Genomic DNA, 16,104 nt, shown 5'->3' on the forward strand with positions numbered 1-16,104 from the left:
TATTTAATTGCATTTAAATCACTATTGTTACATTCCACCTCATCACAAATTGAGGAGAAAATGAACACCCTTGGGGAACTATTCTAACCGTTTATTCTGAGAGTACTTTTCAAATTCACCCTTTACCTAGTCTTACCCTTCATATGGTATTCTTAACATTCATAGTTGTTTTGTCCAACTAAAGATTCAGAGGCACTCACCATTAGCTCTGAGGTACCCAGCTTGTCCAGGGAAAGGGACTTGATCCGGGAGTAGTGCACGCCCATCTCTCTGTGTATCCCAGAGCACTCGATACATGTCAGAATGCCCAGGTTTGTGGAGATCCAGGTTGGGTCTAAAGAGAGACGTGGGCATAGTTTATAGTATGCCGACAGTATAAGGTTTGTCATTTGCAAAACGATGCCTTGTGGAAGACAGTCGCACGCTAACACTTGTGAGAAACCATTTACAGTGTTTCTCCAAGGTTATTTTTTCTGGTCAGGGTGCAAAGGCCCATGAAGCAACACCAACATTTTCAATCCAAACAAATAGAGGTCAGTTCTTAAGCAGGGTCAACAGAGCTAGGTGCACATTGCACCATACACAAAAGAATTGTGTTTGACCAGATACAATGCTATTTTACAGTAAACAAATTGACAAACGAATTTCAGCATGCTTATAGGGAAGGACGTTCAACAAGCACAGCACTTACACAAATGACTGATGATTGGCTGAGAGAAATTGATGATAAAATGATTGTGGGGGCTGTCTTGTTAGATTTCAGTGCAGCTTTTGACATTATTGATCATAGTCTACTGCTGGAAAAACGTATGTGTTAAAGCTTTACACCCCCTCTATAATGAGGTTAAAGAGTTACTTATCTAACAGAACACAGAGGGTGTTCTTTAATGGAAGACTATCAAATATAATCCAGTTAGAATCAGGAATTCCCCATGGTAGTTGTTTAGGCCCCTTGCTTTTTTCAATTTTTACTAACAACATGCCACTGACTTTGAACAAAGCCAGAGTTTCTGAAATGACCGACACTCAACAAAGAGCAGGGGCCTGTGAGGGCACACAGTGTGTTGTGAAATGTTTTAAAATTGTATAAACTGCCCTAATGGGGATCCATAATAAATAGAAATACATTGCACCCTAACTGCTGGGAACCAAACTCCTCTGACAAATCTAATCTTCCTCTGACAGCACACCAGAGCTGGGGTCAATTGCATTTCAATTGAGGAAGTAAACTCCTGTTTGAGAAATTGTACTTTCAGTTTACTTTCCCAATTGACTGATTTGAAATAGAACTGACACCTAACCGGCTGCAGCACATTGTAGGCATGGTCTGACCTGGCGCCCCACAGTCACAGCACATGTTGTTGCCGGGCATGCGGCGGATATCCTCGGTAATGGCTCTGGTCAGGTCCTCGACACTGTTGTCTCCACTGGACTTCCGCTCATCCAGAGCCACGTTAAGGGCTTTCTGCTTACTGTTGGTCAGCACTGAGATCCACCTGCATGATAAAAAAGAAGAGGGAAAGTAAAGGTCTATTCCATAGTCCCAGTCGGTATTAGATAGAATGTCACGGCCCGCTTGCCTGTGAGGAAAACAACCTGTGGTTACCTAGGCCCAGAACAAAAAAATATGGGAGTTGCAGCGATGAGACAAGGCTGTAACTATCAATTGGATACCACGAACTTGGGGAGAAAAAAAAACGGGCAAAAAATTCTAATACTTTTTTTAAAGACCAGCGAGCAACTGCGGCCCCTTACGATGAGTTAAGATTTTTTGTGGCCCCCACCCCCAACAAAGTTGCCTGTTCCTGCTATAGAAAGGTTACTCACGCAACACACACTGGCTCGTCATCAGCAAGAAAGTGATATGTGCGATTATCTAGAACACAAGAGAAAATATGTTAAATCAGAATGTCTGCATCCAAAGAACATGTTTCACATTTAAATGAAAGGAGCTCTCATCAAATCAAATGTTATTGGTCACATACACATATTTAGCAGAAGTTATTGGAGGTGTAGTGAAATGCTTAAGTTCCTAGCTCCAAAAGTACAGTAATATCTAAAAAGTAAAATAATAGAATTAAGAAATATATAAATATTAGGATGAGCAACGGAGTGGCATTGACTAAAATACAATAGAATAGAATACAGTATACGCATATGAAATGAGTTAAGCAGTGTCTAAACATTATTAAAGTGACTAGTGTTCCATCATTTAAGTGGCCAGTGACTCCATGTCTACGTACAGATGAAGTCAGAAGTTTACAAACACTTAGGTTAGAGTCATTAAAACTCGTTTTTCAACAACTCCACAAATTTCTTGTTAACAAACTATAGTTTTGGCAAGTCGGTTAAGACATCCACTTTGTGCATGACACAAGTAATTATTCCAATAATTGTTTATAGACAGATTAATTCACTGTATCACAATTCCAGTGGGTCAGAAGTTTACATACACTAAGTTGACTGTGCCTTTAAATAGCTTGGAAAATTACAGAAAATGTCATGGCTTTAGAAGCTTCTGATAGCCTAATTGACATCATTTGAGTCAATTGGAGGTGTACCTGTGGATGTATTTCAAGGCCTACCTTCAAACTCAGTGCCTCTTTGCTTGACAACATGGGAAAATCAAAAGAGATCAGCCAAGACCTCAGAAGAAAAACATTTAGACTTCTACAAGTCTGGTTCATCATTGGGAGCAATTTCCAAATGCCTGAAGGTACCATATTCATCTGCACAAACACCATGGGACCAGGCAGCCGTCATACCGCTCAGGAAGGAGACGCGTTCTGTCTCCTAGAGATGAACGTACGTTGGTGCGAAAAGTGCAAATCAATCCCAGAACAACCGCAAAGGACATTGTGAAGATGCTGGAGGAAACAGCTACAAAAGTATCTATATACACAATAAAACAAGTCCTATATCGACATAACCTGAAAGGCCTCTCAGCAAGGAAGAAGCCACTGCTCCAAAACCGCCATAAAAAGCCAGACTACGGATTGCAACTGCACATGGGGACAAAGATCATACTTTTTGGAGAAATGTCCTCTGGTCTGATGAAACAAAAATCGAACTGTTTGGCCATAATGACCATCATTATGTTTGGAGGAAAAAGGGGGACGCTTGCAAGCTGAAGAACACCATCCCAACCATGAAGCACAGGGGTGGCAGCATCATGTTGTGGGGTGCTTTGCTGCAGGAGGAACTGGTGCACTTCACAAAATAGATGGCATCACGAGGCAGAAAATTATGTGGATATATTGAAGCAACATTGAAAGACATCGGTCAGGAAGTTAAAGCTTGGTCGCAAATGGGTCTTCCAATTGGACAATGACCCCAAGCATACTTCTAAAGTTGTGGCAAACTGGCTTAAAGGACAACAAAGTCAAGGTATTGGAGTGGCCATCACAAAGCCCTGACCTCAATCCTATAGAACATTTGTGGGCAGAACTGAAAAAGCGTGTGCGAGCAAGAAGGCCTACAAACCTGACTCAGTTACACCAGCTTTGTCAGGTGAATGGGCTAAAATTCACCCAACTTATTGTGGGAAGCTTGTGGAAGGCTAACCGAAACGTTTGACCCATGTTAAACAATTTAAAGACAAAGCTATTAAATACTAATTGAGTGTATGTAAACTTCTGACCCACTGGGAATGTGATGAAAGAAATAAAAGCTGAAAGAAATAATTCTCTACTATTATTCTGACATTTCACATTCTTAAAATAAAGTGGTCATCCTAACTGACCTAAGACAGGGAATTTTTACTAGGATGAAATGTCAGGAATTGTGAAAAACTGAGTTTAAATGTATTTGACTAAGGTGTATGTAAACCTCCAACTTCAACTGTATATAGGGCAGCAGCCTCTAAGGTGCAGGGTTGAGTAACCGGGTGGTAGCCGGCTAGTGATGGCTATTTAACAGTTTGACGGCCTTGAGAAAGAAGTGGTTTTTCAGTCACTCGGTCCCAGCTTTGATGCACTTGTACTGACCTAGCCTTCTGAATGAAAGTGGGGTGCAGGTGTTGCTCGGGTGGTTGATGTCCTTGATTATATTTTTGGCCTTCCTGTGATATCGGGTGCTGTAGGTGTCCTGGAGGGCAGGCAGGATGCTCTCCATTGTGCATCAGTAAAAGTGTGTGAGGGTCATAGGGGACAAGCCAAATTTCTTCAGCCTCCTGAGGTTGAAAAGGCACTGTTGTGCCTTCTTCACCACACTGTCTGTGTGGGTCGACCATTTCAGATAGTCAAATCAAATGTGATTTTCCTGGCACCACTCTCCCAGGTCCCTCACCTCCTCCCTGTAGGCGGTCTCGTCATTGTTGGTCATCAGGCCTACTATGGTTGTGTTGTCTGCAAACTTAATGATTGAGTTGGAGGCGCGTGACCACTAGGGATGAAACGGTTACCAGTTTCACGATAATCCACAGTAAAATTCCTGACGATTAGTATTACCGTTTCAAATTTTTATTATCATTAAAAAACGTGTTTGATTACCACGGTTTGAAAAACTCCCGGTAAATACTGTCCAGCATCAACCAAAGTTAGCAACAGTTTGACGCCGGCGCAGCATGCAATGTGGGTTTTGTGTGAAAACATGGAGGAAGGCAGTGACAGCGCTCGGGAGATTTTTCCGCCTTCTTAGAGAGAACCAAATCTGAAGTGTGGTCCTATTTTGGGTTTTACATTAGTGCAGAGGAAAAGTTAATCGAAGATGGTAACTCTGTCTGCAGGGTTACCAAATGTGCTGGTTGATAAGATACCTGTATTTATGGGAAAGATGTTTGAAAAGGGTATTTTGTTCTTAAATGATATTGTAAATTGTAATGGTAGAGTTATGACCTTCATGGAGTTATCAGAGTTGTACGGGAAGGTCTGCTCAATCCAAGAGTACAACCAATTGATTACAGCATTGCCCCAAAAATGGAGGAGGCAGGTGGCAGCGGGAGGAGGTAGTGAACTGGTCTGTCTGCACAATATAAAGAATCAAAACTGGCAGAGGAATAAAAATAGCATAAAAAGGAATGTATACCAGTTTCATTTGAGGACCAGGATGTTGACAACTGTGCCATACAGATTGCAAAATAGTTGGGAAGAGATTTTTGATGTACCGATTCCATGGTACAGGGTGTATGAGTTGATCTATAAAACAACGCAAGACTTCGTGCTTTTCAGCTGAAAATATTATATAGAATTCTTGCCACCAACAAAATGTTGAATATTTGGGGCATAAAATCATCGAAGCTCTGCAGATTTTGTTGTGAGGATACAGAATCAATAGACCATTTATTTTGGTATTGCTCTCAGGTAGCCTGTTTCTTGTCTCAGGTTCAGGAATGGCTGAAAATGCATTGATCTAAAATTGACCCTAGAAATAGTACTGTTAGGAGATCTGGAGAGACCGGGTCAGTCAATTACTAATACTCTTAGTAAAAGTATTTATTTTCAACACGGAATCTGTAGATTCTAGTCGATTAGATAAATTGAAATTGTACGTTAAACATCATAGCATAGTTGAAAGATGTGTTGCGTAGAAACACGAAGTGGGTGGCCAGCAGAGATAGATGGGATGGGCTGGGAAGGTATGTGGAATTGGAGACAAGTGGGCGTGGAGTTGCTGTGTGAGAGAGAGATGGTCAAAAGATAAAGGGAAAAAAAGTCAAAATAAAACATTACAAAAGTACATTGGAATGACACTAAGTGGCAGGGTTTTAACAACTAATGCCGGTTTGCCAGAGGCTGATGCCTTGCATGTGTTTGTACACATGCATATACACACACTCTCATTCAAACAAACACATACAAGAACACACACATACATGTAATAGTGCCAGACATGCACACAAACATATACAGTTGGCATTGCTGTTACAATTTCAGTTGTCCTTTGTGTTAAATGTATTATTTTGTTGAATTCTTTTGCATTGTTGTTTGCTGTGGGGTGTTGAGGGTGGGGAATGGTATTAATTGTATTAGGGGTTTTTTCCCGGGGGGGGGGGGGGCGACTGTGGGAGGGGTCTCGAATGGTTGAGGGACAGCTATTGGGGAACTGTGGGGGGATCTTGGATGGTTTGGGTTTCACAAGACTGTGATCATGGAAAAGGAAACTACGACATATATTTTATATCTCTATCATGCGCACGCACCCTCACACATAAGGATGGCTCTGTTGCGGAAAGACTGATACATGTTTGATAGTGTCTTGATGCTGTATTGTTTGTCCTTCATGTTCTAATACTTTAATGTTACCCTTTCCTTGTGTTTTTTTTGTAATAAATAATAAAATAATAATAAAAAGTCTGCAGAACAAGCAACAAAAAGAAAACGCTGTGAAAAGGGGCAACATCAAATCTCTTGAGTCATCTTCGTGACCTCCACTTTATAGCGAATGCAAGGTAAGTTAACTTTTAGCTCAATGCATGATGTGGGGACTTTGGAAGGGGGGAAAATGTCATGGATTGTCTGTCTAACTTGCGAATAGCTTGTCAAGATTTTTTTTTTTTTTTCATTTTTTTTTTTCACTTCCGGGTTGGAGCAAGTAGTCGCATTTCGCTTCGCTCCACAGGTAGTATTACATTTCATTACATTTCATTTCATTACAGTACAACGGTTTGATTTGTTTGATCTTAGCACTTTTTTCTTAGCTAGCTACATAGCCGTCTTTGTATCAAAGATAATTGTGTAGTTTAGAGTAATTATCGAGGTTACCTAGCCACGTTGTCAACACTGCTAACTGCTAATGTTGTCAACACTGCTAGCTAGCCAGCTAGCCAACTTCTACCGAAACATTACAACGGAACGATTTGACTAGTGTAGTATTAGCTAGCTATATAGTTGTCTTTGCTGTCTTTGTATCTAAGATAATTGTGTAGTTTAGAGTAATTATCTAGCCAGTTATCGAGGTTACCTAGCCAGCTCAACTTTCAAACAAAGTCAGCTAGCCAGCTATTTGTCATCCTAACGTTGTCATCACTGCTAGCTAGCCAGCTAGCCAACTTCTACCGAAACATTACAACGGAACGATTTGATTAGTGTAGTGTTAGCTAGCTACATAGTTGTCTTTGCTGTCTTTGTATCTAAGATAATTGTGTAGTTTAGAGTAATTATCGAGGCTACCTAGCCAGCAACACTTTCAAACAAAGTCAATGTAATAGTGTAATAGCCTACTTACCAGCCAGCAGTACTGTATCATTTTAATCATTTTAGTCAATAAGATTTTTGCAACGTAAGCTTAACTTTCTGAACATTCGAGACGTGTAGTCCACTTGTCATTCCAATCACCTTTGCATTAGCGTAGCCTCCTCTGTAGCCTGTCAACTATGTGTCTGTCTATCCCTGTTCTCTCCTCTCTGCACAGACCATACAGACGCTTCACACCGCGTGGCCGCTGCCACGCTGACCTGGTGGTCCCAGCGCGCACGACCCACGTGGAGATCCAGGTCTCCGGGAGCCTCTGGAACTGCCGATCTGCGGTCAATAAGGCAGAGTTCAACTCAGCCTATGCTTCCCTCCAGTCCCTCGACTTCTTGGCACTGACGGAAACATGGATCACCACAGATAACACTGCTCCTCCTACTGCTCTCTCCTCGTCTGCCCACGTGTTCTCGCACACCCCGAGAGCTCACCTCTCACAGTTCTGGGCGACTTTAACCTCCCCACGTCTACCTTTGACTCATTCCTCTCTGCCTCCTTCTTTCCACTCCTCTCCTCTTTTGACCTCACCCTCCCCCCTTACTCACAAGGCAGGCAATACGCTTGACCTCATCTTTACTAGATGCTGTTCTTCCACCAATCTCATTGCAACTCCCCTCCAAGTCTCCGACCACTACCTTGTATCCTTTTCCCTCTCGCTCTCATCCAACACTTCCCACTCTGCCCCTACTCGGATGGTATCGCGCCGTCCCAACCTTCGCTCTCTCTCCCCCGCTACTCTCTCCTCTTCCATCCTATCATCTCTTCCCTCTGCTCAAACCTTCTCCAACCTATCTCCTGATTCTGCCTCCTCAACCCTCCTCTCCTCCCTTTCTGCATCCTTTGACTCTCTATGTCCCCTATCCTCCAGGCCGGCTCGGTCCTCCCCTCCTGCTCCGTGGTTAGAAGACTCATTGCGAGCTCACAGAACAGGGCTCCGGGCAGCCGAGCGGAAATGTCGGAGAACTCGCCTCCCTGCGGACCTGGCATCCTTTCACTCCCTCCTCTCTACATTTTCCTCTTCTGTCTCTGCTGCTAAAGCCACTTTCTACCACTCTAAATTCCAAGCATCTGCCTCTAACCCTAGGAAGCTCTTTGCTACCTTCTCGTCCCTCTTGAATCCTCCTCCCTCTCTGCGGATGACTTCGTCAACCATTTTGAAAAGAAGGTCGACGACATTCGATCCTCGTTTGCTAAGTCAAACGACACCGCTGGTTCTGCTCACACTGCCCTACCCTGTGCTTTGACCTCTTTCTCCCCTCTCCAGATGAAATCTTGCGTCTTGTGACGGCCGGCCGCCCAACAACCTGCCCGCTTGACCCTATCCCCTCCTCTCTTCTCCAGACCATTTCCGGAAACCTTCTCCCTTACCTCACCTCGCTCATCAACTCATCCTTGACCGCTGGCTACGTCCCTTCCATCTTCAAGAGAGCGAGAGTTGCACCCCTTCTGAAAAAACCTACACTCGATCCCACCGATGTCAACAACTACAGACCAGTATCCCTTCTTTCTTTTCTCTCCAAAACTCTTGAACGTGGCGTCCTTGGCCAGCTCTCCTGCTATCTCTCTCAGAATGACCTTCTTGATCCAAATCAGTCAGGTTTCAAGACTAGTCATTCAACTGAGACTGCTCTTCTCTGTGTCACGGAGGCGCTCTGCACTGCTAAAGCTAACTCTCTCTCCTCTGCTCTCATCCTTCTAGACCTATCGACTGCCTTTGATACTGTGAACCATCAGATCCTCCTCTCCACCCTCTCCGAGTTGGGCATCTCCGGCGCGGCCCACGCTTGGATTGCGTCCTACCTGACAGGTCGCTCCTACCAGGTGGCGTGGCGAGAATCTGTCTCCACACCACGTGCTCTCACCACTGGTGTCCCCCAGGGCTCTGTTCTAGGCCCTCTCCTATTCTCGCTTTACACCAAGTCAATTGGCTCTGTTATATCTTCACATGGTCTCTCCTATCATTGCTATGCAGACGATACACAATTAATCTTCTCCTTTCCCCCTTCTGATAACCAGGTGGCGAATCGCATCTCTGCATGTCTGGCAGACATATCAGTGTGGATGACGGATCACCACCTCAAGCTGAACCTCGGCAAGACGGAGCTGCTCTTCCTCCCAGGGAAGGACTGCCCGTTCTTATGATCTCGCCATCACGGTTGACAACTCCATTGTGTCCTCCTCCCAGAGCGCTAAGAACCTTGGCGTGATCCTGGACAACACCCTGTCGTTCTCAACTAACATCAAGGCGGTGGCCCGTTCCTGTAGGTTCATGCTCTACAACATTCGCAGAGTACGACCCTGCCTCACACAGGAAGCGGCGCAGGTCCTAATCCAGGCACTTGTCATCTCCCGTCTGGATTACTGCAACTCGCTGTTGGCTGGGCTCCCTGCCTGTGCCATTAAACCCCTACAAGTCATCCAGAACGCCGCAGCCCGTCTGGTGTTCAACCTTCCCAAGTTCTCTCACGTCACCCCGCTCTTCCGCTCTCTCCACTGGCTTCCAGTTGAAGCTCGCATCCGCTACAAGACCATGGTGCTTGCCTACGGAGCTGTGAGGGGAACGGCACCTCCGTACCTTCAGGCTCTGATCAGGCTCTGATCAGGCCCTACACCCAAACAAGGGCACTGCGTTCATCCACCTCTGGCCTGCTCGCCTCCCTACCTCTGAGGAATTACAGTTCCCGCTCAGCCCAGTCAAAACTGTTCGCTGCTCTGGCACCCCAATGGTGGAACAAACTCCCTCACGACGCCAGGTCAGCGGAGTCAATCACCACCTTCCGGAGACGCCTGAAACCCCACCCCCCACCGGAATACCTAGGATAGGATAAAGTAATCCTTCTAACCCCCCCCTCCCCCCCCCCCCTTAAAAGATTCGATGCACTATTGTAAAGTGGTTGTCCCACTGGATTTCATAAGGTGAATGCACCAATTTGTAAGTCGCTCTGGATAAGAGCGTCTGCTAAATGACTTAAATGTAATGTAAATGTAAATAATGTAAACTGAAGCTTTCACTGTTACCTTCTCTTGTAAAAACACTACACGTTGTTCTGCTGCTCTACGCGTCGTGTGTCTGAGGACTCATTTGCCCATTGCACACGATAACACGTTATGTAGTTTAGTCACCCAAACAACATATTTTGTTCATTTAAAATCTGGCAGTCGTCGACTTGGTTGTAAAAGTTTTCCAACAGGAGAAACACTATAGACTCCTATACAAGACTCCCATATTTATGTCAATTGTTGGGCTCATTGCAATTACTATCACTGTCTTAAGACTAATTTGTATTTATGTAAATTGTGCATGGGGTCATTACATATGTTCAAATGCAACAGAGAAGATAGACTGTGTGGGTGGGTAAGTGAATAATAATGTAACACATTTTTGTGTTATAACATAATAATAATACATTTGCTATTCCCTTGTTTATAGAGCAGGCAAACCCAGTGATGCTACTGGTCCCTCTACAGTTGTGACACAGACACTTGAGCAAGCATTTAAAAAGACAGGCTGTTTATGCACCCACATCAAAAAAAATGCTCAGGACCTCACTGCAGCCCTTTCATATTACATTGCAAAGGACATGATGCCATTTCAAATTGTTGAGAGGCCTGAAGCTTTCTGAGGCTGATGAAGGTTGCCATGCCTCACTACAAAGTGAGTGCTGCTCATTTTATTTGTTGTTTGTTTACTTGATTTGCTTACTTAAGGTTGTGTTCATTTAAACCTGCACTAGGGAAACTTACCTCTCATGGCCATATGGTGCCATCTTTAATGTTAATGTTATTATTTTAATGTTTATGCACACAAAAAGTGCATAGTGCTGCTAATTTTATTTGTTGTTTGCTGGTTTTCAATATAAAACTTGGTGAAATGATTTCAGTGTGTGTATCAGTACTTTTTTATCATTTCCAGCACATTCTAACAAAACCGTGATAATACTGATAACCGTGATACTTTTGGTATCTATAATCATGATATGAAATTTTCATACCATTTCATCTCTAGTGTCCACTCAGTCATGGGAGTACAGGAGGGGGCTGAGTACGAACCCTTGTGGGGGGCCTGTGTTGAGGATCAGGGAAGTGGAGGTGTTGTATCCTGTCTTCACCAGCTGGGGTCGGCCCGTCAGGAAGTCCAGGACTCAGTTGCACAGGGCGGGGTTCAGGACCAGGGCCCCGAGCATCAACACTATGGTGTTGAAGGCTGAGCTATAGTCAATGAACAGCATTCTTACACAGGTATTCCTCTTGTCAAGGTGGAATAGGGCAGTGTGCAGTGCAATGGCGATTGCATCATCTGTGGCTCTATCTAGGGTGTCACGCAAGGTAGAGGTGATATGATCCTTAACTAGCCTCTCAAAGCACTTCATGATGACAGAAGTGAGTGCTAAGGGGCGATGGTCATTTATTTCAGTTACCTTTGCTTTCTTGGGTAAAGGGACAATGGTGAACATCTTGAAGCAAGTGGGGACAGCAGACTGGGATATGGAGAGATTGAATATGTCCGCAAACACTCCAGCCAGCTGGTCTGTGCATGCTCTGAGGAGGCGGCTAGGGATGCCGTCTGGGCCGACAGCCTTGCGAGGGTTAACACGCTTAAACGTCTTACTCACATCGGCCACGGAGAACGAGAGCTCACAGTCCTTGGGAGCGGGTCGCGTTGATGGCACTGTGTTATCCTCAAAGCGGGAGAAGAAGGTGTTTAGCTTGTCTGGGTGCAAGATATTATCCACAATGTGGCTGGTTTTCCCTTTGTAGTCCGTGATTGTCTGTAGACCTTGTCACATACCTCTCGTGTTTGAGCCGTTGAATTGCGACTCCACTGTATCTGTACTGACGTCTTGCCTGTGTGATTGCCTTACGGAGGGAATACCTACACTGTTTGTATTCAACCATATTCCCAGTCACCAGGCCATGGTTAAGTACGGTGGTTTGCGCTTTCAGTTTAGCGCCAATGCTGCCATTTACTCACAGTTTCTGGTTTGGGTAGGTTTTAATAGTCACAGTGGGAACAACATCCCCTATACACTTCCTGATGAACTATGTCACTGTGTCTGTGTATACATCAATATTATTATCCGAGGCTACCCGGAACATAGCAAAGTCTGCATGACAAAGTGTATGTGTGTGTGTGTGTGTGTGTGTGTGTGTGTGTGTGTGTGTTTTATATGGCATTCGCAATAATTATGATTATTATTGACAGGCATGATTATTTCAAACAGCGATGTTTCCAAATTATTTGGACTAAAACATTTTATTGAATTTTGGTTGTTAGACTAACAGAGGAGAACAAATTACAGATGTAAATTAGACCGGAAAGTTACATTGTACGTATATTTTCAATCCTGTTTAGGGAGGCTGACTTACGAGAAATGAGGTCAAAGCACTTCTTGTCCTCCAGACTGGGCTTGACTTGGCAGGTGAGCAGGTTGAGTTTGGCTGGTGGTTTGTTGGGCTGAGGAAAGGATAGCATGGTTACTTCCAGGGAAGTCCCTCCTGCAGACGACAATTATGTATGCCATTGCCCCAACTGTTGACCAAGCTATGTTAAAAGCTGAAATCTGACTTTGTTACCTTACAGAAAGCCCTAGTTGGTTTAAAATGTGTACAGTTAAAAAAACACTGCTTTCAATGACATTCAAATGCTGTTTCATGGCTGGAAATTGTGAACACTATAAGAGCAGGAACGGGCGGACCGCGGCCCACATTTTGAAGGATATACAGATGAGCTAGTTAAAAAGCTAAGAATTAAAGTGGGCTTCTTTTTAAGAAATAGATTTTGCCTCTCCCTAAATAGCAGGAAGACTAACTTGAACCGTGAACTTTTCTGCCATTTCTTGATTATGGTGACACCATTTACCAGATTGCAGCAGCCACTACTCTTAAACCTTTGGATACTGTCTACCATAGCAGCATTCGTTTGATCACTGGTGACAGTTTTAATACTCACCACTGCATTGTGTATCAAAAGGTTGGCTGGTCTTCATTAAAGGCCCGTAAATCAATTCATTACTCTCTTTTTGTTTACAAAGCCATACTACCCAAGCTTCCAACTTTCCTAACTTCGTTGCTAACATCTAAAAGAACCAAAGCAATCCTGCGAGCGGGTTAAATCGAGGTCCCTCTGATCTCAACCAATTAAGGTAAATCATCTTTTAGTTTTAGCCTCTCAGCCGATTGCGGACAGTCTGAGCACTGATGGAGGGATTGCGCGTTCCTGGTGTAACTCGGGCAGTTGTTGTTGCCATCCTGTACCTGTCCCGCAGGTGTGATGTTCGGATGTACCGATCCTGTGCAGGTTTTGTTACACGTGGTCTGCCACTGCGAGGACGATCAGCTATCCGTCCTGTCTCCCTGTAGCGCTGTCTTAGGCGTCTCACAGTACGGACATAGGAATTTATTGCCCTGGCCACATCTTCATGCCTCCTTGAGGCATGCATAAGGCACATTTACGCAGATGAGCAGGGACCCAGGGCATCTTTCTTTTGGTGTTTTTCAGAGTCCGTAGAAAGGCCTCTTTAGTGTCCTAAGTTTTCATAACTGTGACATTAATTGCCTACAGTCTAAGCTGTTAGTGTCTTAATGACCGTTCCACAGGTGCAAGTTCATTAATTATTTATGGTTCATTGAAGAAGCATGGGAAACAGTATTTAAACCCATTACAATGAAGATCTGTGAAGTGATTTGGATTTTTACGAATTATATGTGAAAGACAGGGTTCTGAAAAAGGGACGTTTAATTTTTGCTGCGTTTAGCTAGCTGCTAAGAGGACGTCATGTCATTGGAGTGGGTGAGTGACTGACTTTTTCTCCTCATATCGTTTTTCGGTGGCTAAACAGCTAATGATGCACGTGTCATTTGATTAGCTAGCAAGAAATGTGAATCGCATTGCTAGCTAGCTATGCTGAACGACTCTTATCCAGTTAGCTTATCTCATGTGTCGCAAATTCACTCTTGCTAGCCATCTACTCCGATTTCAGAGCACTCTCGTCTGAGTGTGCCATAGCGCAGAAAAACTGATGAATTTACGAACACGCAAGTTCTGCTGAATATGACCGGCATCAGTAAACGTAACCAAGTTAGTCACAAACGCTCTGCATAACATGTAAACAGCCTAACCAGCTCTGTTTGGGCGAGTAAAATGGTCATTGAGGTGTTCTCGTTTGTGTATGAATTTAGATAGCTAGCCAACTTTAGCCAGTTCGCTTGGGTGAGACAACGCATGCATTGACAGGCAAGCTGCAGAAGGACGAGGAGGCTTTTCTCCATCGTTTATCCAGTGCAATTTTGACAGCCAACTAGCTGAAAAAGTTTGAGAGGGCTTATCTAAAATGTTCCTTCATTTGATTTTAGCTCACCTTCTTCTGGCTAGCATTAGTTGATCTTGTTGATGTGCATATAAGGAAAGATAGCATACTTTTTTATGGTTGTTTGATAAATAGGACTGCAAAATTCCCAAATGTAAGAGGACTCCCGTGGTATTTAGCTACATATTTGCAGAAATCATCTCAAGTGTATTTTGTGGCTTTTGCCGAATGCATTGTAATGATCTAAAGTCGGATGTTGCAACTGCCTGTAAACACATAGTCCAGTTCAAAGAGAATGATGGCATGCCCTTGTTGCAAACAGCTTGTTTGCATATAGGCCTACTGTACCTCTGATTGGCTATGGCGCATCGGTCTGCGTAGACTCTGGTTCTGGACGAGACAGATGTCTTTATTAGGTGTTATTTACTTACTGCAGTGTCAATTGTCCAAATTCCCACTCTATATTGCTATAGAATTTTCACAAATGCCTTAGAATGTTTAGGAATTACTTATACTAAGAATTTATGAAAACACGTGAAAATGACCATATCTAAGTGTTTGCTTGTCAGAAAATGCAACAAAAACAAAATTGTCATCTACTTCCTGCTGGTGTATATGACCAGATTTGTATAATATTTAATGTTGCTAAAATGCTGTCAGTTGCACTTTAAGCATTAGTTGCACTTTATTTTAGGGTACAGAAATCGGCAGGTATTTACTAAGAGATGACATGGTAGAATGGTTATCACGTATGTTATTACTATCACGTTTGATTCTTTGGAATTCATTAAAAAAGCCACACCAGGCACTATTTGGTACCAGGTTATCATCAATTGTGTCAGAAGATAATCCACAACATTGAACTCACAGTTCCATGTGCAATAGTTAGGTAGCAGTTCTGCACCGTGCAATTCCTCTTCTGCCACATCTTTCTCAACCTACACGGAACAAATACCAAGAGTGAACATTTTTCAGCCTACAAACTGACTGAGGTACTGTGCTGTAATTGTACGGAAGCTCAAATGAAATTCTCACTATACATATAGTAATACTACATCCGTCTAGTATAAATAGGATTTCACTTGTATAGTGGAAAGAAAGTATGTGAACCCTTTGGAAATACCTGGATTTCTGCATAAATTGGTTATACATTGTGATTTAATCTTCATCTATGTCACAACAATAGACAAACACAGTGTGCTTAAACTAAGAACACTCAAATTATTGTATTTGTCTTGTCTATATTGAATCCATCATTTAAACATTCAGTGTAGGTTAGGAAAAGTATGTGAACCACTAGGCGAATGACTTCAAAAGTTAATTGGAGTCAGCTAACCTGGAGTCCAATCAATGAGACGAGATTGGAGATGATGGTTAGAGCTGCCCTGCCCTATAAAAAATTCACAAAATTTGAGTTTGCTATTCACAAGAAGCATTGCCTGATGTGAACCATGCCTCAAACAAAAGAGATCTCAGAAGACCTAAGATTAAGAATTGTAGACTTATATAAAGCTGGAAAGGGTTACAAAAGAATCTCTAAAAGCCTTGATGTTCATCAGTCCACGGTAAGACAAATTGTCTACAAATGGAGAAAGTTCAGCACTGTTGCT

The 16,104-nt window shown here is 43.3% G+C and overlaps 1 protein-coding gene across 2 annotated transcripts in view; it reads right to left on the reverse strand.

Annotated features, from left to right (window-relative positions):
* Window positions 1–16,104, reverse strand: part of unm_sa1614 (un-named sa1614) — a 96,170-nt gene that overhangs the window by 60,171 nt on the left and 19,895 nt on the right. For both annotated transcript variants that reach the window (XM_055867826.1, XM_055867824.1), the window contains 5 exons: window positions 15,363–15,432; window positions 12,555–12,642; window positions 1,828–1,876; window positions 1,333–1,496; window positions 201–334 (listed from right to left, as the gene is read on the reverse strand). In XM_055867826.1, the coding sequence (XP_055723801.1) occupies window positions 201–334; window positions 1,333–1,496; window positions 1,828–1,876; window positions 12,555–12,642; window positions 15,363–15,432 (505 nt within the window). The remainder of the gene's footprint in view (window positions 1–200; window positions 335–1,332; window positions 1,497–1,827; window positions 1,877–12,554; window positions 12,643–15,362; window positions 15,433–16,104) is intronic.

This window comes from Salvelinus fontinalis, chromosome 18, assembly GCF_029448725.1.
Source record: "Salvelinus fontinalis isolate EN_2023a chromosome 18, ASM2944872v1, whole genome shotgun sequence".
Classification (NCBI taxonomy): domain Eukaryota; kingdom Metazoa; phylum Chordata; class Actinopteri; order Salmoniformes; family Salmonidae; genus Salvelinus; species Salvelinus fontinalis.